Source organism: Ciconia boyciana, chromosome 21 (genome assembly GCF_034638445.1).
Source record: "Ciconia boyciana chromosome 21, ASM3463844v1, whole genome shotgun sequence".
Lineage (NCBI taxonomy): Eukaryota > Metazoa > Chordata > Aves > Ciconiiformes > Ciconiidae > Ciconia > Ciconia boyciana.
In genome coordinates this window covers 1468785-1492668 of record NC_132954.1, presented here as the reverse complement: position 1 = coordinate 1492668, position 23884 = coordinate 1468785, and the positions used below count along the sequence as shown (strand labels likewise).

The window sequence follows — 23884 nt, the reverse complement described above, 5'->3', positions numbered from 1 at the left end:
GGAGCAGTGGGTTCATGAACTGTGCCTGGAATCAGATGGCTTCAAGTTCCTCTGCAGATGGCCCTGTCAAGGGAACTCCCAGCTGGATGGTGATCCCACGAGCGCTGGTGGTTGTTGGCAGCCTCCTACCACTCGATGTTTATCTAAGAGAGAGGGAAAGACAAGTGGTTTTGAGGAGGAGTCGTCTCAGATTCTTGCAGGGTTTAGTGTCGCCTCATCTTCAGACAGCAGCATGTCTTCCAGCAGAGTCTTAACTGGAAGCAAGCCCACATGTCCCATATGAAGAAGTGCACATGAGAGACTCCCAGAAGCCTGTGCGTCCCTCCCTGGCTTGAGAAAAGTGCCACAATTGTAAGATAAGCAAGGCTGGCTGGTTTTGTAACTTTCTGGAGATAAAAATGAATATAATTTGGTCTCAGCAAAACTGAGCATGATATACTGGTACATTTGACAGACTCCCTTGCACACATGCAAAATATATAGAGTAAGAGTTCTGGGCAGGGATTTATGTGATGTTTCAATATTTTTTTTTTTTTTTTAAGGGAAATATCCAGAAGCGTTAGTGCAGAAAGGGGTTTCCTGAAATACATGAAGAATGGTTTTTACTCCCCTGGGTATAACACCCTCTGAGTAGGTTGGGTCTTGTCCGCAATGAGCCATGTGCTGTTGAGCTCATTGAGATCCACTTCCAGGTGACAACTCATCTCGAAGGAGGGACTGGAGATCTCTTCCCCATTCCTTGGGGGTTATTCTGACACCCTGCACCCCAGCCTTTCTGCCAGGTGGGCAAGAGCTTCTTCAGCAGCAGGAGAAGGCTTGAGCTGCTTGCCCTTGTTGTCACATAACTGATCCCTCTGCGGAAAGGAAGCGCAGGTGATGCAGCCTGACTTTTTTCTTCTCTGATGAACGTGTGCAAAACCAGCAGCTATAAATAGGATGATGCCACCAGAGTATTCAGGTCTATGAAGTATTCCTGTCTGCATGACTAATTTGGCCTGGGTAGGCAGCTTGGAGGTGACTGAGGTGAAATGAGGGGAATCCTGCCCTAAGTAAGCATCAGCTGAAGTTTAACCTGGCAAATCATGCTGTGCTGCAAGTTCTCCATCCTCAGCACCTTTGCATGATTGCACTCAACAACAGCACCTTCCCACTGTTATCTGGGGGAGGTCTCTCTGTGCAGGGCTTTTCCCTGGTACTTTCAGGGTATGTTTGCATTTTACCAACTCTTCATATGCAACTCTCAAGTACAACCTTTTATGTCCTTATGTAGAAGAGAGGCTCTTCTGACTCCTCTGCTATATCCTATTCTGCATGCTAACAGTGGCAATCTGGGACTGCCTCAGTCCATTTTGGAAAATGGAAGGAAAAAGTAATTTCCCTAGTGCTTTGTCCACATAGGACCCTCTTTGCATCCTCTCACACTGCTTGCTCACTCCCTATCACATCAGACACAAGCTGGTGTCATTAACAAGACTCTCCACAGCTCAGCACCACCCTGCCTGTTGTCTCTTTTTGGTTACAAAAATGTTGTCTATCTCCTGCCTCTGAACGGTGACAACATTCTCCACTCCCCATGTATTACATTTTCAAACCTTACTTCCCTGCTGGAAAGAGCTCTCTGAAAACATCTGCCAACCTTCTTTTTCCTCCTTCAACTCACCTCTACTCTGAGATATCTACAGAAATGACGACAACATTTAGGCTGCTGTGCCAGGACATCCCAGCACATCACACTGTCCAATGCTGTCCTGTTGTTTTCCCATACTATCCACTAGTGTCCATCCGCTGTGTCTTCATATATCCTTGGGGCAGGAACTCTATAGGGTACAAAGCAGTGTTTTATTCTGTGTGCAGTGCTTGCATAGTGGACTTGTAGGCACCATGTTAAGACAAATAATAGGGTTCCTGTCTTAGAAAATTTTCTCTTTTATGTGTGCAAGGTACTGGACCTGCAGCACTGGGGAGCAAAGTCACTGTGTGCAGAAGGGGGGCTGGCAGGGCTGAAGAAGACTCGTTCTGACCTGTGAAGGGAAGCTAACAGGAGCAGCCAGTCTGCAGTGCAGACACAATCCATAGGAGCTCAGCTGCAATTACCAGCTTCTTTCTCTTATGAGCTACCAGAAAACTGCTGTGTGGTGACAACTTTCAGCCACTACTGCTTTGGGCTGAATGTTGGAGACTCAAAGTGAAAGCCCTTCAATGTCATCAGCAGACCTCGGGGCTCTCGGGTCTTTTTTCTAATATATTTTTCATTCTGTTTAAACACTTTCCTCCTCCCACAAACCTTATGATTTTCCACCATTTGCACACACAAACATTGGCACGTTTTTCCTCTGTGTTATCTCTGCGAGATTTCCATGGGAAACTTTCCAACGAGGGATTATTTCACAGTCCCTTTCAACCCACAGGGGAGGTGGCCGGACCCATGGCATTTTCCATCAGTGACCTGGGAGCTGGTCTCCTCCTCCCACCAGCTCTGCTTTCTTTGGAGAGAAATCCATGCTGCTGGTGTGTCTCCGTGCCGGCGATCGAGGGACTGCATCCCTGCCTTACTCATTTCCCAGCTGATTTGCTGCTTGTGTCTCTGATCTCACACACGAGCGTGGCATAACGTCTGGGAACAGACGGACCAGCGCAGTCCCGCGGCCCTTGCAGGAATGCAAGGGGGTGTGTTGCATCCTTGAAAAGTGGGGGCTCCCCGCTGGAGCGGTGAGACCTGCATCAGCTGTTTGTGCTGAATGATGGTCCCGTGAGAACCGCGGTGCTGCTGGGGTTTACAAAAAACATTTGCCTGTCATAGATCTGTTATCTGAAGTTGTAAAACTGTATCTGTAGAAATGGTTTCTAAAACTAGCAGGATGTAAGTGAGACTATCTGTGGCTGAAGAATATTTAGGGACTTCTAAAAGAAATTACTTAGAGCATGCACAGATACTGCTTAAGCTACAGAAAAGTATGTTCTTGGCATAATTGTATTTTTTATTATTATTATTATCACAATCATTATACACTGAAACTTCTGCACAGCAATTATCTAATGCACCAGCTAAAAGCAGATGCCTAAGAGAGAGGTGGTTTTTTTTTTTTCTTTTTTTTAAAGTTCAGTTGCAGAAAAATGACTGGGAAAATAGCATTATGGGTTTACCAGACGTTTTTCCTCAATAATTGTGGTATCTAATGTGCTTCAATTCTAAGTTAAAAGGTGAGGGTTTTGAACTGTAAGTCCTGCAAGCACAACTTTGGCTCTGCTCACCTCCTCACACATCATCATGGGTAATGAAGGCTCTACCCCTAGTTACCCTTGTAGCTGCCCTGTTTCCTTCAATTGCATTGCATGTGTGATTGGAGCTGCCTAAATCATTGCGTTGATTATGTGCAAGAGAGAACAGGATCCAGCTCCCTCTCTCTGGGCTGTCTTGGTTTTTGCAGCAATAGCAGAAGGGGGAAATCGCAAACTTTCAGTTGCTGAAGTCAGAAATTCTGGCTCTGAAGATGCCCTGGGGAGGAGCAGTGATGGGAAGGGGCACTTTCAGAGGCACTCTTCATCCTGCGGTGAGTGGCCCTGGAAAGCCATGGGGCAGTTTAAACTTTGCTGAAGACTGCATGGCTGACAGAGGATGGTCCTTAGGGATGTGTGATTTTGTACAGATGTGGGAATAGTAGTCACCAAACTCCGTTCAGAGTGCCTGAGCTGAGGAGTGAGCTGCCTAGCTGGCAAGAATTCAGTCGCTTGGTCAACGATTCATTTACAATGCATGGATCCAGTTCATGCCGTCTGAAGCAAGCCTCCACTCAATCCTGCCTACACCCCATGTCCAGGCCCTCACACTGGCTTGAGGGCAGGTTGGATTGGTGCCCATATTTTGGCTGTAGAAACACTAAAAGAGCATCCCGGTGTTCATAGATTCAGCAGGACTGATGACTTACTGCCTCTTGCCAGGTGTTTCACAACACAGGTCCTCCCTGCGGGTCGATGATTCCTTGTCATTATTAGAGATGAGTAGGGCTTAAAATCTTCTTATCCCTCTAGTCCAGATGAATTCCTGAGGGTCAAGACACTTCACTCCAGCTCATCTGGAATCTCTTACTTGTCTAGAATCGGTCTGAAATTTGGTAGGGCAAAACTTTCTTATACAGTTTCTGGTGTTTCTGCTGACCAGTTGGACTAATGGTATCTCAGGCCTCCTTGGGATTAGTCCTCATTTCCTTGCTTGGCCTTGGCAGGAGACAGAAAGCACAGGAAATGAGAAAGAATTGAATCAGTTCCTACAAATTGGTTTGTCTCGGATCCAGTTTGAAGGATGGGTAAAGGCCTGGGAAGAGCCTGAGGCTTGTGTTTCCTTGAAGCATTGTCTACCAGAATAATGTACAGAATTTCATTAATAATTACAACCCCTAGGTCCTGTAGAGCAGAATGAGGGTTGATGTGATGGTGTACTTGTAGGTGATAATCTAAGACCAATCCATTAGATCCTCCGGGATGTCGAGATGTCATAATAACCTGAGTGGTTTTGGGTATTTTGTCAGTGGTATTTATATCTGGAGATCAGAAATTCATCAGCCGTCAATACCCAGTGGTTATAAGGGCAAGAACAGACCAGAAAGTGATACTTACTGAGTATTTTTGTTACTAGTCGTTCTCAGATTGTCTTTACTATGCTTTTGTATACGGTTTTGTTACCTTTGGGGAAAAAAGGGACCAGGCAGCTGGACTTGCTTTTGTTTACTACGTTTCAATACAGCCAGAGGCTTTTTGGCTTCCATGCTATAGAAATGAATCTCCTCTATTATTATTATTTATTGTTATTACTTATTAAGAGCTTTGACTGGGGAGTTGGACCTCACTTAGGGAAGTGTCAGACTCGGTGGAACCGGTCTATTCCCCTCCACCTTCCAGCAGCCAGCGGTCGGCAAAGCCAAGGTGCGTAACTCAGAAGAGTCAGCTGGCAGGAAAGCCCCAGGATCCTACTAGCAAGGAGAGGTGCTCCAGCATCTTGAGGTCAGCTGCAGGTTAGCCCAGTGAAATGCACATTGCAAGAAACCTTGAAGGACTCGGCTGATGATGCCAGTCCCATCCATAGTGCCTTCTCACCTGAGTCTTTCTGAAGGGCTTGAGACTCCAAAGGGGACCATTTCTCCTGCAAAAAACACCCTGCTGCTTCCAACCAGCTCCCTGGCTTCTGCTGAAGCTTCACATGGGATTGGCAGTAGGGTTGTCTGTGCTGTCTTGTGAAGGCATTTGGAAATCAAGGGTTTGTCTCGAAGAAGTTATTCCATAATGTGCAGGATATCAGGTTCACATCCAAGATTCTTTGAAATCAAGGCACTTCCTGTTATTTCAAAGCGTAACCAGGCCACTGCCTGGATGGGGTTTGCGTTGTTGTTAATGGCAGGCAGTCTTAGACGTTCAGTTTTTATTGTGCCAACAGTTTATGGATGGGTATTCATGTCGGTGGTGAAGAAGTGAATGACATTCAATACTCCCTGCAGAGCTCTTGCTGGAGCTGCTGGAAGCCTTCTACACTTGGAGGAGAAGTGTTTGGGTTTCTATTGCTAAGTAACAAGAGGATGGAGATAAAAACAGTTCCTGAACAGCACTCCCCTCCCAAGCCCCCATACACCTACATTGAGAGCTGAGCGCTGTAGCCTCTTCATACAAACGAGAAAGGGAGACTGTGTTCCCCAAGGAGAACTCCAGTGTGAAATGGTGGAGGTGGAGGAACTTGAGAGGAAGTTTTCTTTTCTTTCACCATTCCTGTTGTTCTTACGGATTCCTCCTGTGAAGCTCCCAAAGTCTATCGCTGACTGAGCAGTGGGAATGAAGATGTAGGAGGTCACTGTAAAAGCATCCTTGCCAAAGTCTTTCAGAAAGTCTTTCAGAAATAAGCTTACATGTAAGGAAGATGGTCTGAAACCCCCTGAGACAACAAAAGGAAAACAGATGTGACAAAGCAGACATCCATCAGTGAACGGGTTTAGTCTGAGCCATTTTTGTGGCTCATTTGTATAGAAGAATCAGTCCTTCTTATTCTGTCTGTGCTTATCTTAATAATAACATGATTAATATTACTAAAGTCAGCTGATACTAAAGGGAAGCTGGAAGTAACCAGTGATCCCTGTATTACATTGCAGCCTTCTCTGAGAGAAAGGAGTAGCATCTCCACTGCTTGCAGGGAGCTTTTGAAATTTCCTCAAGTGAGTCAGCTGCACCAGAAAATACCTTTTCTTCATTTTGTCAAACACTTTACAAGTTTTACTTAAATAAGAATGGCTGAAAATTCCTTTCTCTCAGTTGGAGTACTCAGGGGATTTTAAGTAGGTGGCCTGGCCAAACAGTAAGGAAACACAAGGGTCCTATAAGACAGGAAATACATTGCCATCAGCACCAAGGATGCTAGCGATGAACCATGGCACTTGGCCAGTGGGTGTCTTCAGGTTGCTAATGCTATTAAAATACCAGGTTCTGTAGCTCTGACTGCCGATCATGTCTCATCCACTCTAATGAATGCCAAAAGGCTCTTCATTGCCCATTTGAGTGATTAGAAATGTTCATAATAAAATGCATTTATTGATGTTAAAAAAATAATAAAAATTTGGAAACGTCATATCACACCTCTTCCAAAGCTTGTCAACGTTAAAAACAAAATCTAAAAGATCATCATCGAAGTTGTACTCAGGCCTGTAAGACTTATGGTTAAGTGGACAAACTTATATGTAGTATTTCCTAATTTCTAATTAACGGAATTTGCAACTTTAGGTGCAAATATATTTTATTTTATTCTATGATTTATTTATACAGAGATTTTTATTTGTAATATATACTGAAATTAGAAATAGTGCATAAGGCATGGAGTCAAGACTCTTTAGTCCTGAGGCAAGATTGGTGTGCAGACTTGATAACAGCAGTTAACATCTCCGAGACATGTCCAAGCCATGAAATGAAACCCAGTACAGAAGTGCCTAAAGTCCGGAGTGATTAAATCAGTACAGTTTGGGGTAGGGCTGATGGACTTACTTGCACAAAGCTCCAGTAGCATGGGCAAACAGCCCTGGCCAGTCCATTGCACCAGTGTGGAAATGCTGGTTCAGGCTGTGTTCACATTACTGATCTGGATAAATGATCTCCGGCATCATTTTGGTGAAAGGTTGGAACTTAGGGCTGAAAAGTTATCAATGCCTGAGTTTGATCTGTTCAATGATTTTAACTCCTGAGTGTTCCTTGTTATTACTGAGATCTTTGCCATTTACTTGGTCTGTTCGTGTTGCAGCTCGTAGCTCTCCAGTAATGTTGGCAAGCAGGTTATTTCTAGTTAAGTGAAATAAGCTTAGGAACAATGAATTAACAGTGGATGTTGTTGATCTCAGTCTCGGTTTCTTTGCTGCTTCTTGTCCCGCTTAGTGAAGCGTAAAGTGGTTTTCAAATGCACCATTCAGATCTGGCAGTGCTGTACCACCCTTCATACTCCCACTGGAGAGGAGTAAATAATCACATGAGGAACGGGACACAGGGGAGCCGGGCTCAGAGTGCCTCGCTCCAGAGCAGTAGCAGAACAATGCAGTTAAATTTCCCTTGTGTGGTGTTCGTCTTAATTACTGTTTTTCGTTATGTGCAGAAGTTTGGCTTTTTTAACACAACAGTGTTTTAGTCTAAAAATGTGCAGCATGGATTGTGCTGCTTTTTTTTTTTTAAACAAACCAACCTCATTAGGTATCAGCTTTATAAGTCTCACCACAAAAGCAATTAGCATTCAGGCTGAGCATAAAATACGTTTTCTATGTTAAAGAACTTACACAGTTGGCTGCTACACTACAGATTTATTGTAAAAGCCAGTAGATGGCTTTTTTTTTTCCTGCCTGCCTACCAGTAATTCCAGTGACTGTGGATGGGACAGCTCCATTTGTGGGTCAGCAATCTCTAAAAGCGGAGGAATTACTTGCAGAAGATTAAGCAATAACTGGATGAAACAATGTGAATATAATTTTGGACAGAATACTAGAAAAAATTTCCACCCCAGCCTTCTGTTAAGTGTCAGTTGAATTTGTTTCTCAAGTGAAATGATGAAATTCCACTTTTTAATAATTTAAAACTAAATGATGTAGCAATGGAGAGCATACAGGGGCAGTGGGGATTTTTTTCTGTACCTGTCCCCAAGACCCACTGGTGTATTCCTTTGAGGTGTAAGTTGTAAATGGGATATTTATTCATTTCTAATAGGCTGGAGAACAAGAAGGCTTGTATCAGATGTGGTGACAGAAGAGAAAATGCATTTCTGTAACACAGTCACTGGAGTCAATGGTTACTCACCTTGTCCCATGGCAGGAATATTAAGCTTTTTTCACCTTGACTCGTGTTAGGTAACCAGGGCCAGTGTGATAACAGCACTCCCCTGTGCTGCATCTTAATGACATGGCGTCCAGCAAAAGCTAAACCAGGGTCAAAAATGGAGCAAGCAGAGCACCAGGAACCCCTCAGAATGGACAGGCACCACGCAGAGAGCTCAAGGAGGTGACAACCATGTCCAGGAGACAGGCGGCTTTAGGAAGAAATCCTCAAAAATAAAATCTTCTGGACCAGCCCATGCATCAGGCCCAGATGGTGTTGAGCATCCTTTGTATATCCCAGTTGGACCAGGAGGGGATTGAAAGCCGGAGGAAATTCATCCACAAGTGGAATAAACCTTGAGTCACAGGAAAATGTCACTCCAGAAAGCAGATTTTTTTTGCCAGAATATGGCTATCGAGAGACTCCACTGACTGTTACATCACAGATCTACTTAATTCTGTAGTGTGTGCATTTCAGCAGTTAATAAATGGACTAATTAGAGACTGAAGTACTGGTAGTATTTACCCATGTAAGTAATAACCAGCTCAAATCAAGATTACTGTAAGGAATGGACTTGACTTTGAGAAAGACTGGATTTCCACTGGGCTACTGAAAATTCTGCTTCTCAAATGAAAAAGTCAGCAAATGTAAAAAATGCTAATTAATAGCATCAACCTTTCAGTAAATGGTGTAGCAAAAAAGCTGCTTGAAATAAACGTGGAGGTAGATATAATGTGATGGTATCCAACCTGAACAACGAGGTGTCGTGTGTACCCTAAAAGTGTGCTTTTGTCAAAAGCGGGTGGTTCTTTATACAGGCACACAGAAATGCACCAACAAAATGCATTTATGTTTGTGCATCTCAGAAGCCAAATCCTCATAATGATAATTTCTTTCAATGTTTGTAACTGTGTTAAGATAAACTCTAGAGTATATTGGTGGCAGCTTCAAAACAGAGAGGGAGGATAGATCCTGGAGCTAACGACCATGCAACAAGAGTAGTGGGCAGAATGTATTGATGTAGGCACTTGCTTCTTACATTGGACATTTCCATTCAACATCCTCAGTACAGTTTGAAATAATTATTGAGTTGTAACTGACCTCAATCCAAAACAGTTTCTTCAAGGATCTGATGATCTGTTTAGGACTAACAAGTGTTACAGACCCTAACATGCCTCCAAAAATACAGGTACTGCAGGAAGTGCAGTTGGTACTGAGAAATAAAGCACTGGAGTAAGGCCATTAAACACAGTCCTTCCTCCTTGACATGACAAGCAATAGAAGGACGAGAAGGCAGCCTATAATTAAAACAGTGATGGCACCCAGGATCATTCATAGCACTTAGAAAAATAGTTGCAGAAAGAGCTGTTTTGAGAATAAGAACTATCTGTGTCAGACGAGAGTCACTTAGAGTCAGACGGAGTCACTAATGTCAGATTCTCCGGAAATTGTTTAATCAATTCTGATGGGGGTGGAGGAGGAAGAAATGGGATTGAGACAGGTCATCTATGGGGATTTCCATACTAGACTTTCTCTATGAATATTTTATGAATCAGCTGTATGAGTTTGGAGCGGTTGGTTTTTTTTATCTGGTATTTTATTCTATTTGTATTTGATCTTCAAAAGGGAAAGGTGGTGTTGGAGCAGTGCCCTGGGAACAGTGTCCATGCTTACCCGTGTGGACTTTTGTATCGTGACCTAACCTGTCTGGTGCTGGGAAAAAAAGCCCAGCCTTGCATTAGCAGTCATGCAGCATTAATTTATTATAATAACATATAGGGAAATCTTCAGAAATGGGCACATAGAGGTGGAAAGCAGACGTGATGTTTCATGATTCTGCCACCACGTCCCTGTCATTGCAAAACACTGCAGAAGCTACTTACTTTCTTTTTTCTTTCCTGTTTATGCCACTGTGGTGGTGGGATGAGGTGTTTAGATTGCATGTGGTCTGCAATAACTGTTTGACTTTTGCACGGCATCTTCTGAGGATAGGGACACACGGTCCAATCATTAAACAAGAAGTGAGAGACTGGAAGTTTTTGCATTACCTCTCTGCTCTTGCAATTGGATTTAATGGAAGGAAAGCCCAGAAGGGACTAATTAGCCTGTGCACACAATCAATGTAATTCCACATTTCTTCATGCTTAGGTGGCTAAAGCTGACCACCTGGCAGGGACGATGCACGCACGTTCCACTGAAATACTTTCACCTTGCAGTGAATGTACTTTAATTTTTTCAGTCTGGTTTGACCTCTAATTGCATTTTAGTAATCAAACACAGGTTTTCAGCTTGTATAAAGCAGCATAGTACTATTTACATTAATTTTTTTCTGAAATAGATGTGTGTTTATAACAGTTTGCAATGACAATTAAATGATTAAAGCATAGAGAGGATGAAGTTGTATAACAGCAGATAGAGCCATAATGAGTATAACTGTAATTTTACTGCTAATAGACTGGAAGAGGTCTGATGTCACAACCCAAAATTGAATCAAGCTTTCACTCAAGCATAACATTCGGAGAAGTAAAATAAAACTGCACTGTTTTTGCAGTTTTATATCCATACACAACGTTTGCTGGTATTGTGCTTGCTCTGTGTTGGATTAATTTAATTGAAGGAAGTCCCGTGGTCTGTCTTGGACATACCACACTGCTCGAGGGCCAGCTTCAGGATCAGGGATCAGATACAGCTGTTGGTGGAGCAGTCCTCTTGGTGCAGACCAGCTCATGCAGTCACAGATCCTCTTGTCCCTGTAGCCCACAACACTTCTTCAATCAAAATAGGCTCTATTGGTAAAAGGATTTGCTTTTGCTGATGGAGAAATGCCATTAAGTCATTCTCTGGCCTGTGTTTTTGTGCTAGTAAAAGCTTCTTGTGTGGATTTGGGTTGTTTATGCATATTTTCTGTATTGCTTTCACTCTGGCTGTTTGTCTACCTCTGGAGACCTCACTGTCTGTGTTACAGAGGTGTCAATATTTCTGTCAGCTCTTCCAGTGAATTTACAGCAAGAAGCTGTCTCCAGTGAAAGGTGCTTTAAAGGCTGAACATGCAGGAGGTGTTATACTGCTTAAATCCATGCCACGGTTCTGTGCAGGGTAAACCTGTTTGAAGACATTGCCCATCTTTTTTCATATTTAGCTTAAATTTCCACTTCTTGGTTTCACTCTGTAGTTCTTAGGATAACTGTCAATAATAAACGTCTCTCCATCCTGACCATCACGTACATTTTTCCAGATCATTATCCTGTCCCTAGACCTTTTACTGTCTATGGTTCAGTATGATGTTTCAATCATTCACTTTTTGTATGCTTTCCTCCAAATTCATTTTGCATCCATCCCCTTCACCAGAGATGTTGTTTCCCTCCCATTTTTTCTGGTTTGCTGGTACCATTCGAATTTTTAAACGCAAAAATCTGCACACAGTGTCCCAGATGTGATCACATCAAGAGAGGTTTCCTTTGACTTGATATTTCTACACTGACCTCACCACATCCTGGTGGTCTGGCTGCCCTGTCACAGGGCAGTGCTATAGGAAGCAACTCCTGTGGCTTTTTTTCAATGATATATGGGCTCTGCCAGTGTTCATTTTTTGTAGGCAGGCTGGAGAATCACTGATCTGCTTTTGGACAGTGCCTTGACCACCCATGGTGCTAGCATCACTTCTGAAGCAGCTGGCATGTCCCACGCAGCCCCAGTGCCACCGAGGTCGTGCTGACAGAGCTGTGATCACAAGGAGCACACTGTAGGGCTACACCCACTTTATTGTTTCCTATTCAAATAAATGTGGAAAATTGCCTTAGGTAAAATCGGAGCTGTGAGGACCCACCAGGGATATTATAAAAAGCAGAAAGGGTAACAGGCCTCAGCTGTCCTGTGTGATCATTTTTTTTTTTTGCAGTGCCACACAATTCCTCCTCCTCCTATCTATGCTTAGATTCCCGCAGACAGGAAATGAGCAGGATGCATTTATTCCTGAAGTTGCCTTTAGAGTTTCTTGCTGAATTGACGTACATTTTGCAGTTGTGGTGATCAGCATTTCTGGCAAGCCAAGGGGACGTTTTGCTTTGTGGGACACCAGCACTGCCAAGGAGTACTGGTTTCCATGCAGGCAGACATGCTGTCCTGTGCTTTACTTGTGCTAGTGACTGTATGAATGGTATGCCTGTCCTCCAGTCAATGGCTAACCTCATGGCACACAGCACAGAGGGGGTTTACATGCAATAAACCTGATGGTTCTTTGATCATCACCTCTTTTTACCTAAACAGACTGGATGATCATAAGCAACGTCTTCCCCTTTGAGGTGCTGCACTTTGGTGAGGCTAAAGACATTCCTGTGCAAAATGCTTTAAAGGGTTTATTTGAAAAAGTATGATCTGCTTTTGATATGACTTGATACAGAATAACAATAATCGGTGCTCATGTAACTTTACCTGTTCAGTTCTCTAAGCAAGAGTAGTCAATTCTGGTAGATTTTTAAAACAGCAACAGGATGTCCTTGACTGGTACCTCTCCTGACGTAGGCAAATGGGGTTTCCATCTGCTAATAATGCATTCTTCTTCAATGCTTTCCAACTATTTCATAAAGATATTTCCTGATACGTGACAAATAGTTGGTGTGCTGCTCTGTACATGGATGGGGCATAAATATGAAATATCAGCAAGTCCAGAACTGGTAACACAGAGAAGAAGATCACAAAAGTGTGTTTGTGAAGAGGTTCCCACTTTATGTAGTAAAATTAAATCTACAAAAATGAGTTACCGACTGACGTATTTCTACCAATATTCATTGCTTGGTCATTAGAAGTTTTATAGAGCCTAGGGCCTGGAAAGCAGCTCTGGGCTTGGAACGAAAGTGCCTCTTCTGGGCTTGGCATGCCATCTTCACAAAGGGCTTGGTTTTAGAGATGATCCTCACTGTCATCTCTGTAAAAAAAAAAAAATCAGGTGAGTTTTAACACACTGCCCCACAGCCACCCATGACAGAACGTGATCCTGCTCACTTTTTACGCAGAGGTGTAATGTCCCGTTTCAATGGGAAAGCATGGCAAGAACTGCTCTTTGGTGCCACTGCGGGTGGGCTGTCACACTGCCAAGGCATCGTCCAGAGCACTTGCAAAAATGGAGGAATGTCTCCTTGCTCCTGCCCTCCTGACAAGTTCTTCACTTTTCAGCAGGTCCCTTGCTCGGTGCGACAGGGCTGGGGAGGATGGACAGGAGAAGCCCACAACCGTGTTTATTTACACCATGCCTTTTTCCACACAGGTGGGCTCATAATCTCACCAGGGTGACTTTCAGAGTCCAGGGGACGCTTCTGCAGTTGTTAGTACCAACTACAAGTGGTCCATGAAGGGAAAGCAGTAAATCCTGGCTTTGGTTTGCTTGATCTAGTGGGTACTTCCTCTGCAAAAACCTGAATCACACCTAGGACCTGGCCCAGAAAATCTGAGCAACACTTCTAATTATATTTGTTTAGTTAATGTGGATGATAGCATGGATAAATCTCTAAGTTTTCCTCCTTTAGTGTTAGTATCCAGTAACAATGTGAATTTAGCCCATGTCTGCTGGGTTGGAAATGAAGTTTATCCCAAAATATGGAAAATTCATAGCTGAGTACCAGCTGTGTTTTCCTGGAGATGGCAATGACTCTTAGCCAGTCCAGCTACCCTGTTCTGCATCTGAAGGTGTCTCATTTTGCTCCTGTCTCCTCCTTCCTCATCTATTGCTTTACTGTCTCTTGCCAATCCTTGCTCTTCATAAACCAATCACATTACCCACATCTTACCTGTTGCGGATGGAGTGAGAGTGCACTTCACTCGTAAGAGAGAAGTAAAAATATAGTTTATTGATACAGAATAGGGAGTTAACAAAGTTCAATGCGACAGTGTTTTAACAAGATTCGATGGCGAGGCACACTTGATTATTTACTGCATAGAGGACAGGGTCAGACAGAACTGTCAGGGAGACCCTCCCGTTGAGTCATGAGGTTCGGAAAGGATCCCCTTGCTTTCTAAACTCCTTCTCAGAGAGGAGTCTAGGTGCGGCTAGATCCAGTCCTAGTCCCAGACTTGGTCAACGGTTTATGTCTAAAGGATTATATGTGCGCAGTCAATCCTTTTTATCACTTAGCTAAGATTTCAAAGTTTAGCATGCTGTTAGTCACTTACCGAGGATCTGTTGCGGCAAGGAATCTCTCAACCTCGAGGAGTAACCTTGAGAGGCGTCCCTGCCCAAGGGGAGATCCTGGCGTGCAGCCCGCTGCCGTGCAGGAGAGCTCAAAGGGCCCTGGGCTGTCCACTATTTAAGGAGTAAGATGATTGACTTATGGTCATATTTGCATATCAGCAAGAGGTTTAGATCCTTGCGTCAAAGCAGCCAATGGCTACTTTGTTGCCATTTGTCCTCAAGGTCCAGGATAACTGGATGCAGCTATCAGGATGACTCCCACTGATGGTTACTGCTTGTGCAGGGAGCTGGGGAGCTGGGGGGGGGGGAGCACACCGCCACATTACCTTATCTTAAAAACACTAATTATAGAAGCCATCAGGTGTCACCTTTTCTCAAAGGAGCATCTGGTTGTTTAGATATTACTTCTTTCCTCCATATATGAATATATGATCATATGCAATCATGAAATGGTAGTTTTCGATTCTTGGAGAAATAGTGAGGGGGGTCAGCAGAACTGCTACCTTGGACTTCTGGAGGGCAGACTTTGGCCTGTTTAGGAGATTGGTTGACAGAGTCCTTTGGGAGGCAGTCCTGAAGGGCAAAGGAGTCCAGGAAGGCTGGACATTCTTCAGGTAGGAAATCTTCAAGGCGCAGGAGCAGGCCGTCCCCATGTGCTGAAAGATGAGCTGGTGGGAAGGAAGACCAGCCTGGCTGAACAGAGAGCTTTGGCTGGAACTCAGGAAAAAAAGGAGAGTTTATGACCTTTGGAAGAAGGGGCAGGCAACTCAGGAGGACTACAAGGATGTCGTGAGGTTATGCAGGGAGAAAATTAGAAGGGCCAAAGCCCAACTAGAACTCAATCTGGCTACTGCCATAAAAGACAATAAAAAATGTTTCTGTAAATACATTAGCAACAAAAGGAGGGCTAAGGACAATCTCCATCCCTTATTGGGTGCGGGAGGAAACATAGTGACCAAGGATGAGGAAAAGGCTGAGGTACTTAATGCCTTCTTTGCCTCAGTCTTTAATAGCAGGGCCAATTGTTCTCTGGGTACCCAGCCCCCTGAGCTGGAAGACAGGGACGGGGACCAGAACGAAGCCCCCATAATCCAAGGGGAAATGGTTAGCGACCTGCTACACCACTTAGACACACACAAGTCTACGGGGCCGGGTAGGATCCACCCAAGGGTACTGAGGGAGCTGGCGGAGGTGCTCACCAAGCCACTTTCCATCATTTACCAGCAGTCCTGGCTAACTGGGGAGGTCCCAGTTGACTGGAGGTTAGCAAATGTGACGCCCATCTACAAGAAGGGCCGGAAGGAGGATCTGGGGAACTACAGGCCTGTCAGCCTGACCTTGGTGCCAGGGAAGGTTATGGAGCAGATCATCTTGAGTGCTGTCACGTGGCACGTACAGGACAACAAGGTGATCAGGCCCAGCCAGCATGGGTTTATGAAAGGCAGGTCCTTCTTGGCTAACCTGATCTCCTTCTGTGACCAGGTGACCCGCTTAGTGGATGAGGGAAAGGCTGTGGATGTTGTCTACCTAGACTTTAGTAAAGCCTTTGACATGGTTTCCCACAGCATTCTCCTGAAGAAAGTGGCTGCTCATGGCTTGGACGGGTGTACTCTTCGCTGGGTAAAGAACTGGCTGGATGGTCAGGCCCAAAGAGTTGTGGTGAATGGAGTTAAATCCAGTTGGTGACCAGTCACAAGTGGTGTTCCCCAGGGCTCAGTATTGGGGCCAGTTCTGTTTAATATCTTTATCAATGATCTGGATGAGGGGATCAAGTGCACCCTCAGTAAGTTTGCAGATGTTGCACACCAAGTTGTGCGGGAGTGTTGGTCTGCTGGAGGGGAGGAAGGCTCTACAGAGGGACCTGGACAGGCTGGATCAATGGGCCGAGGTCAATTGTATGAGGTTCAACAAGGTTAAGTGCAAGGTCCTACACTTGGGCCACAGCAACCCCATGCAACGCTACAGGATTGGGGAAGAGTGGCTGGAAAGCTGCCCGGTGGAAAAGGACCCGGGGGTGCTGGTTGACAGCCGGCTAAATATGAGCTGGACAATAGTATCCTGGCTTGTATCAGTAATAGTGTGGCCAGCAGGACTAGGGCAGTGATCGTCCCCCTGTACTTGGCACTGGTGAGGCCGCACCTCGAATACTGTGTTCAGTTTTGGGCCCCTCACTACAAGACAGACACTGAGGGGCTGGAGCATGTCCAGAGAAGGGCAACAAAGCTGGTGAAGGGTCTGGAGCACAAGGCTGATGGGGAGCGGCTGAGGGACCTGGGGTTGTTCAGCCTGGAGAAAAGGAAGCTGAGGGGAGACCTCATCGCTCTCTACAACTGCCTGAAAGGAGGGTGTAGCGAGGTGGGAGCTGGTCTCTTCTCCCAAGTAACAAATGATAGGATGAGAGGAAATGGCCTCAAGTTGCGCCAGGGGAGGTTTAGACCGGATGTTAGGAAAAATTTCTTCACTGAAAGGATTATCAAGCATTGGAACAGGCTGCCCAGGGAAGTGGTTCAGTCACCATCTCTGGGGTTATTTAAAAGACATGGTAGATGTGGCGTTTAGGGACGTGGTTTAGTGGTGGACTTGGCAGTGCTGGGTTAATGGTTGGACTTGATGATCTTAAATGTCTTTTCAACCAAAACAATTCTATGATTCTATGAAAAAACTTGGAATGGCCACAGAAACTCAGGGATGAGATGTGCTGTTTTTCCATGTGTTTCTTGTTGCTCCTTGTACAGAAGAGACATAATCAAAGCTGCAGGTTTTCAAATCAGACACCAAGTGTCCGTGGTCGGCAAGTTTGTCGTGGTGTCTCTCTGCTTTGCCTTTCCCTCCTGCAGCCACAAGCAGCCATGGACCTGAAATGTGTGAGGAAGCTGATCACAGCAGCAGTCCTGAGAGGGAGCTGTGTTTGTAATATTTTAATCTGCTGTCCACTATCAACCATGAGAGGGAGGGCTCTTGATAGGGCACATCCATCTAGCTCCTGTGCGTCAGCAAAGAGCCCTATACACTGGAGACATTGCAGCACATGGGGATGGGAGCAGTGGCTGCCCAGCCACTCTTCCCATGCCAGCAGCATGTGTTGCTGATTAAGGGAAGATTTAATACCCCTCAGCCTCTGTGAGATTCCTCACGAGTCCAAGCCAGCTACTTATCTTTGGATTGATTCTGATTAGTTATCTGAATTAGAGTCCACTCAAAATGAGGGTCCCATTGCTTCAGGCACTGTGTTGTACTTGTGGCAGAAGATAGTCCCTGTCCCAGTGTTTTACCAAACAGAAGGAGCCCTAGGTTTGCTGCCTGTGACGTGGTCATCTTGGATACTGTAATTCTTCCAGAATTAAATCTTATTTGAGCTGCTGATGCCTAATTCAAGGGCAAGATGATGTTCATAGTAACACCTTCATACAAGGCTTCTTTGTGTATGTCCAGTCTGGGTGGTGGGGTTTCATTCAGCTCAGACTCTTGTCTTCTGCAGTTTCACTGGAGATTGGCAAGTGCTGTTTGCAAAAGATCCGTTACTTCAGACAGGGAAGTGGGGATTTCTGTGCCAGGTCCTCCCATATCCATACCCAGCTCTTTGTCTGTCTTGCTGTATCATTCTTCGGAAGTTCGTTGTTTGTCTTGGTGCAATATCCCTGTCTGGCAAATTGGGATACTAGAAGGTTTTATGATGCTTTTAGAAACCTGGAAATGACATTGTCTGGTCTGGATTTTGTAAATAAATCCTTCTGTTTGTTCTGCTGTAGCTTGGCTTGAGTTAAGGGACATTTCATAGTAACTGTCTGGCCTTAAGGACACACCTCTCTGTGTGGTGATCCTTAACATAGGCTGCAGTCTTGTGGGTCTCCCACCCTGTGTTTCCCTAGGGTATGCAATGGGTAAGGCTAAGGACTTCTGCTGCACATGCAGTTTCAGAGTGGGTATTGCAGGTGTCACCATGGAAGAAGTGGTCTAATCATCTAGTAAGGAAATAAACTTACTAGTAATTAGTGACATTATAATAGGTGCACATTTATCAGCGATCTGGCAAATTTTGCAGGTGGCATAAAACATTAATTAGATTACTTAATACAAGGGCAGACTGTCAGGAACTTCTGAAGGATTTAGCCAGGCCAGATGAGTGGGCAGCCTGATGACAGATAAAATGTGCCATCAACAGAACCGGAAGACTTACACCGAAGGCAACAACTGGAGCTACTTGGTTCACTTGACTGTGAACTAAATGCAGCAGCTCAGGAAAGGGATCAGATATCCGATTCCTGTTACTATGTACCAGAAATCCAAAAAGCAAACGAGTGAGTTTAACAAATGTCAAAACCAGTTGAGGAAATACTTGTTCAGTTGCTGCAAAACTAACCAGGGGTGTTCTTTACAATAATATGTTACTGAGCTTCAAATTCTGGAAATTCACGAAATCAGGCTGCCTACATGTGACTTGCAAATAATATAAGTGCAGCTGCTGTGCTGAGGCTGTGACCAGCAAGGTCACATTGGCAAAGACTTCGCAGGGCAAGGTAAATTCCTGGCGTTTGCAGAAAGCAGGAGTGAAGGGGTGATTCAGCCCAACTGTGTCTCATAGTGAAACACTGAGTCCCCCAGAAACCTGCTCTCCCTTCCTGCCTGTGAACCACCAAACTTCCTTCCCCCTCTGCTCTCCAAGCTTTTATTGTGTGGTTTTCAGCCACATGAAGATTTTGGATGTGGCTCACAGCACTGAGAAAAAAAAAAGAAGTGTCTGTGGCTAAAAAGGATGGTCAGATATCTGTAACAGCAAATATTAAGAACTAAGCCTCCTAAAGCCTGCAAAGGAATAAATGCTTCACGGTTTTAGGTTTCAACTAAGTTTAAGGGAAAGAGCTGAGACAAAGCTTTCTCCAGGCTCATGTTTTCCCATTGTTGGGTTTCTTGTGACTGCTGACAGTGATGGCCTGTTTTGGGTCCATCAGGTCTCTGAGTCTGGTACTGCCTACGGTAGCACTGATGCTGCCATGGCTGTGCCAGTTCCTCTTGCTCTGAAAAGTGTTTGTAGTGGTTGCACAAAATTCAACAGATGTGCATTTGCTAGCAGAACACAGCAAAGAACCTTTCAAAAAATGCAGCAGATAACTGAATTTTTATCTTTTTGTGTGTCTGTTTGAAAGAACTATTTCCTAAATTAGTCTCTGAGCTCATAATGGCCAGTTAGCCTCCTGGGTTTCAAATCATCTTGGTATTAGATGGGAGCTGTGACAATGTAGGAGGTGTAAGTTGCTAACTACAGGATTATGAATTCCACAGTGCTCTGGAAGAGAAGCCCAGGTTTGCTGACACAAACTCCAACTGTGGATGTTAGAGGGATCTGGTTACAGCAAATGTTAAGGAGCAGGAAGATCCTTTGTCCAGGGTAAATCTTCACGTGAAGTGAGCTGTCATTGATTTGTCTTTCTGATGCAAATCATATGAGCGCATTAGATCCACAGAGAAACCAGTATCATATTGAAGTAATTATCTCCATAAACATATTATAGCCTTCAATGTAGACAGATGGCATGTGCAGCAGCCCTCTCTATGTTATGGCAGTATCACCTCCCTTGCTTTCTTCTTCTTGTTTGGTTTGGTATTTCTTTAGGTTACCGTTCTTTTTCTGTTTCTCTCCTCTCCCTGTGTGTTTTACACATGGTCTCAGGGAGCTGTAGAAAAATATTTGTGTTGAAAGATGGCTCAGTCTCGCAGAGTGTCAGATAAACTGCAATGTCTAATTTTGATTAAATCACGTGTCCCTTTTTATCGAGGAAAAGCCAGCCCCGATAGCTTTAATGAGGCTGACGAAGGGACTGTTGGACACAAAGAACTTGCTTGGAGATTTCCATGTGAGAGCATAATTAAGGGTAGTGCAAGTGCAAGGCTGATAAAGGAGCAATTTCATTTTTTAAATGACAAGGCGATTACCAGCATAATGACAGAAAGAAAGAAGGATGAGAAGGAAGCCTCAAATACAATTTGAACAGAAGAAGAGAAATCAGGATTCCTGGGTTCCTTTTGCTCCTTTTGCTGCTTTAGTGTTAAGTCACTGACTGAATGAAGAAGGAACATCGGCAATCCCTAACAATTAATTATGTCTCCCCTGATATCTGTACAGTTAAATGGAGATAGCTGGACATACTGGGGTGGAGGATGGCAGCCAGTGTGTGCTCTTCAGACACCAGCTCAGTCCCCTCTGGCCAAATAATGAGAACCTTGTGATGAAGGGGTTTTGGTGTTGGGGTTTTTTTTTGGGGGGAGGGAAGGCATGGGTTAGATGGCATTGCTGTGGCTTCAGTTACAGGAGATGGAATAGAGTATCTGGGCTACCAGATGACCCTGGTTATGGTCTGAAGAACTTCTGCTGATGCTGAAGGACAGAAATACAAGCTGTTCCCCCACATGTAGCTGTTGGACACCAAGACCTGGTTATGCTGGTGCTGCTACTGGTATTTCAGGCTAGATTGAGGCTATCTAGACACCCATTTTTCCTCTTACTTCTCTAGTCTGTGTCTGAACCTGCATAGGACATCTGTGACCTCATCACCTTAATGCATGAGCAACTCATCATCTTTTAAGCATCTGCTCACATCTCTCCTATGAAGCAAAGAAGTGGCTCAGCCTGCCTCTTACAAATAAGACCTTGAGGCAGACAGACCAGGACTTGGCAGGAGAGGAAAGGTTTAGTCCAGAACTCACACCTACCAGGAAGACTATTCTAAGTTTCATGTGTAGTAGGTCCCCCAAACACCCATGTGGAACTGAAATTACCTTTACACTTCCTAAGTGAATGAAACAAAATGGAGCCAAGGCCACGTGCATTCTGCATTCTGCCTGGGTGGGACATCCAGGGGTTCATGCAGTGTGACTTACCTGCTTTTAAATCCACACTTGTGGGTAACTGGGATGTATTTTCTTGGATGCATCCTGTGCACACCATGCAATTATCATCCTATCAGTTCAGGGCTGGATTCATTATCTTTGTGTATTTTTTACTCAGTTTTAAATGATTTTTTTTTTGCATTATAAAGACGTAGGATTTTTAGGATTTACTATACCTTCACTTATTTAAGTGCTCAAGCTATTCCTAGTGCTGCTGTTTCTGTTCAGTTTCTCTTCAGTCTGGCTGCTGTTTTCTCACCGTTCTGGTTTGGAATAGGCTCTATTGGGAAGATACTAAAAGGTGACTGATAGCGTTGCGTGTCTTTGAGACACACCCTATTAAGAATGCTTTGGAAGGCCTGATTTTCAAAGGCGGATGTTTGGAGCTTTCTGAAGACCAGACATAGTTCATACTGGATAGAAAAATGAGTTGCAAGAAGTACCATGCTTCAAAAATTTGGCCTTTTAAAAATCTGAGGGAACCAATTTCGTGTTACCTTATTCTTCTTGTGCTGCAAGTACAGGAAATTACAGACTCCATTTGCTAAACGGCAGGAGGCTAAATGATTTGTCTCACTCTCACAAATATTTTTCAAACCCACATCATGTAGCCTTCCCTGTGCAGTAATGCATGGACAGAAAATAAATGAATATGCAGTGTGAAGGAAGGATGACCAATCTCATCCTCTTGGGTAAACCTAAGTCATGATATTGTGACAACGATAAAAGAGCCTGGAGTCTGCGGTGTTTACGTTTAGTGTTAGCACAATATATTTAAAAAATGGATGTTTTCTTCTCTTTGTGTCCATTCTGGGTGTCTCATTCTAGCAGGAGTCTGTGCAGGGACCACAACTTGCAGTTTGGCATCACAATCTTCTCAGATGGCTTTTGCTGTTGTCCCAATGGGTGGGAAAGGTTGTATCACAAGAGGTTTAGCTAGGATATATTTTCTCAGGACTTTGCTTAGTACAGCGACAGACAGTGCATATTTTAAAACACAGCATAGGCTGAGAGAGAGATGATTCAGGCAGCCAGGCTAGACTGTGACATATCTTATTCAGACTATTATGTGTGCCTCATTTTGTGTTTGAGGATGGGGAAAATCAGGACATTTGGGTGACCCTGTGACTTATCTCAGACTTTGTGCTATTTGTCTGTACAGAGAAGCAGATGCAGGATGTAAGACCATATTCCAGAAGAGGAAGTAGGCATCTGGGCACAAGCTTTTGAAGATATTTTGATTTTAGCCTAATTACCCAGAGGTAGCAAATGGTAAATGAGACTGGTGGTGTCAATAACATGCTGAATGAATCCAGGAAAGTTGTGACTACTTTTGAGGTGGGAATCTTCTTTTTTTTTTTTTTATCATGACACCTGTTGCTCATAGGTACAAATCAAACGAAGAGTATGTGTATGTGCGAGGCCGTGGAAGAGGGAAGTATGTATGTGAGGAGTGTGGAATTCGCTGCAAGAAACCCAGCATGCTGAAGAAACACATTCGCACGCACACAGACGTCAGGCCATATGTCTGCAAGTACTGTAACTTTGCTTTTAAAACCAAAGGTAAGAGACAGTCAGCTCCTAGCTCCTCTGCTTAGTATATTGACTTACAAGCCTTCTTGGGGGCACTGGCGAAGGGGAAGGGAAAGCCTTCCCAGGGTCTGGAAAACCCTAGGAGTCGGAGGGAGGGGGATAAGGGAGTCTTAAATTGGCTGAAAATTTCAGAAGAGGACCAGTCCTGTGTTAAGCTGATGCATGTCGCGGTGGCGAGCACTGGCTGCACATGCCAGCCTGCAGCAGAGCATCTGCGCCATCCTGTTTGTGCTTCTTAAAGGGAATGATCCTGAAATACACCTTCACTGGCAGGGATTTATAAACAAACCCACCCCAGAATGAGAGCAGGAGCTCCTGGGTACAGGCAAACATCCCTGACTGAGCACCTGGAGACAGTCTTTGGGTGGCTTTTTATGCTAGTGCTCTCAAGATCTGTTTGCGCTGCACATTTTCATCCTTCGCAGTTGCATGTAGCTTCGCCATTTTCTATATCATACCAATAGACTTTTTCTCTAAAGACCTCCATTCCAGGACATCTAGTCATTAATGATCCACAACCTCACTACCACCAGATTTCTTTGCAAGCAACCTTCATCATTGCCTCAGTGAGTGTGCGAGTGAACTCTATCAGGAACATACAAAACCACATGCAAAAACATCTCTTCCAAGAGACTGTGGGTAAAGTTTTCGAAAGTGCCAGAGGTTCCCAGGTCTCTTTAACTTCTCATAAGAATCTGGCACCGTGGGTTTGACAAATCTCCCCTCCATCTTTGGTTGCAGCAGGTCTTGCAATAAAGATGTTGAGTTCAGTTTCTTGATTATAGTTTGACATGAACATAAAATGTCCGTTGTCTGTAGCTCCACCATCGCAAATCTCAGAAGATGACACAGCTGGGAGAGTTAATTGCTCAAGAAGAGCGTCAACCCCCAAAAAACAGT

At 44.4% G+C, this 23884-nt stretch overlaps 1 protein-coding gene across 8 annotated transcripts in view; it reads left to right on the top strand.

Annotated features, from left to right (window-relative positions):
• Nucleotides 1-23884, top strand: part of HIVEP3 (HIVEP zinc finger 3) — a 276233-nt gene that overhangs the window by 226245 nt on the left and 26104 nt on the right. For all 8 annotated transcript variants that reach the window (XM_072885469.1, XM_072885465.1, XM_072885467.1 and 5 more), the window contains one exon: nt 22779-22954. In XM_072885469.1, coding sequence (XP_072741570.1) covers nt 22779-22954 — 176 coding nt within the window. The remainder of the gene's footprint in view (nt 1-22778; nt 22955-23884) is intronic.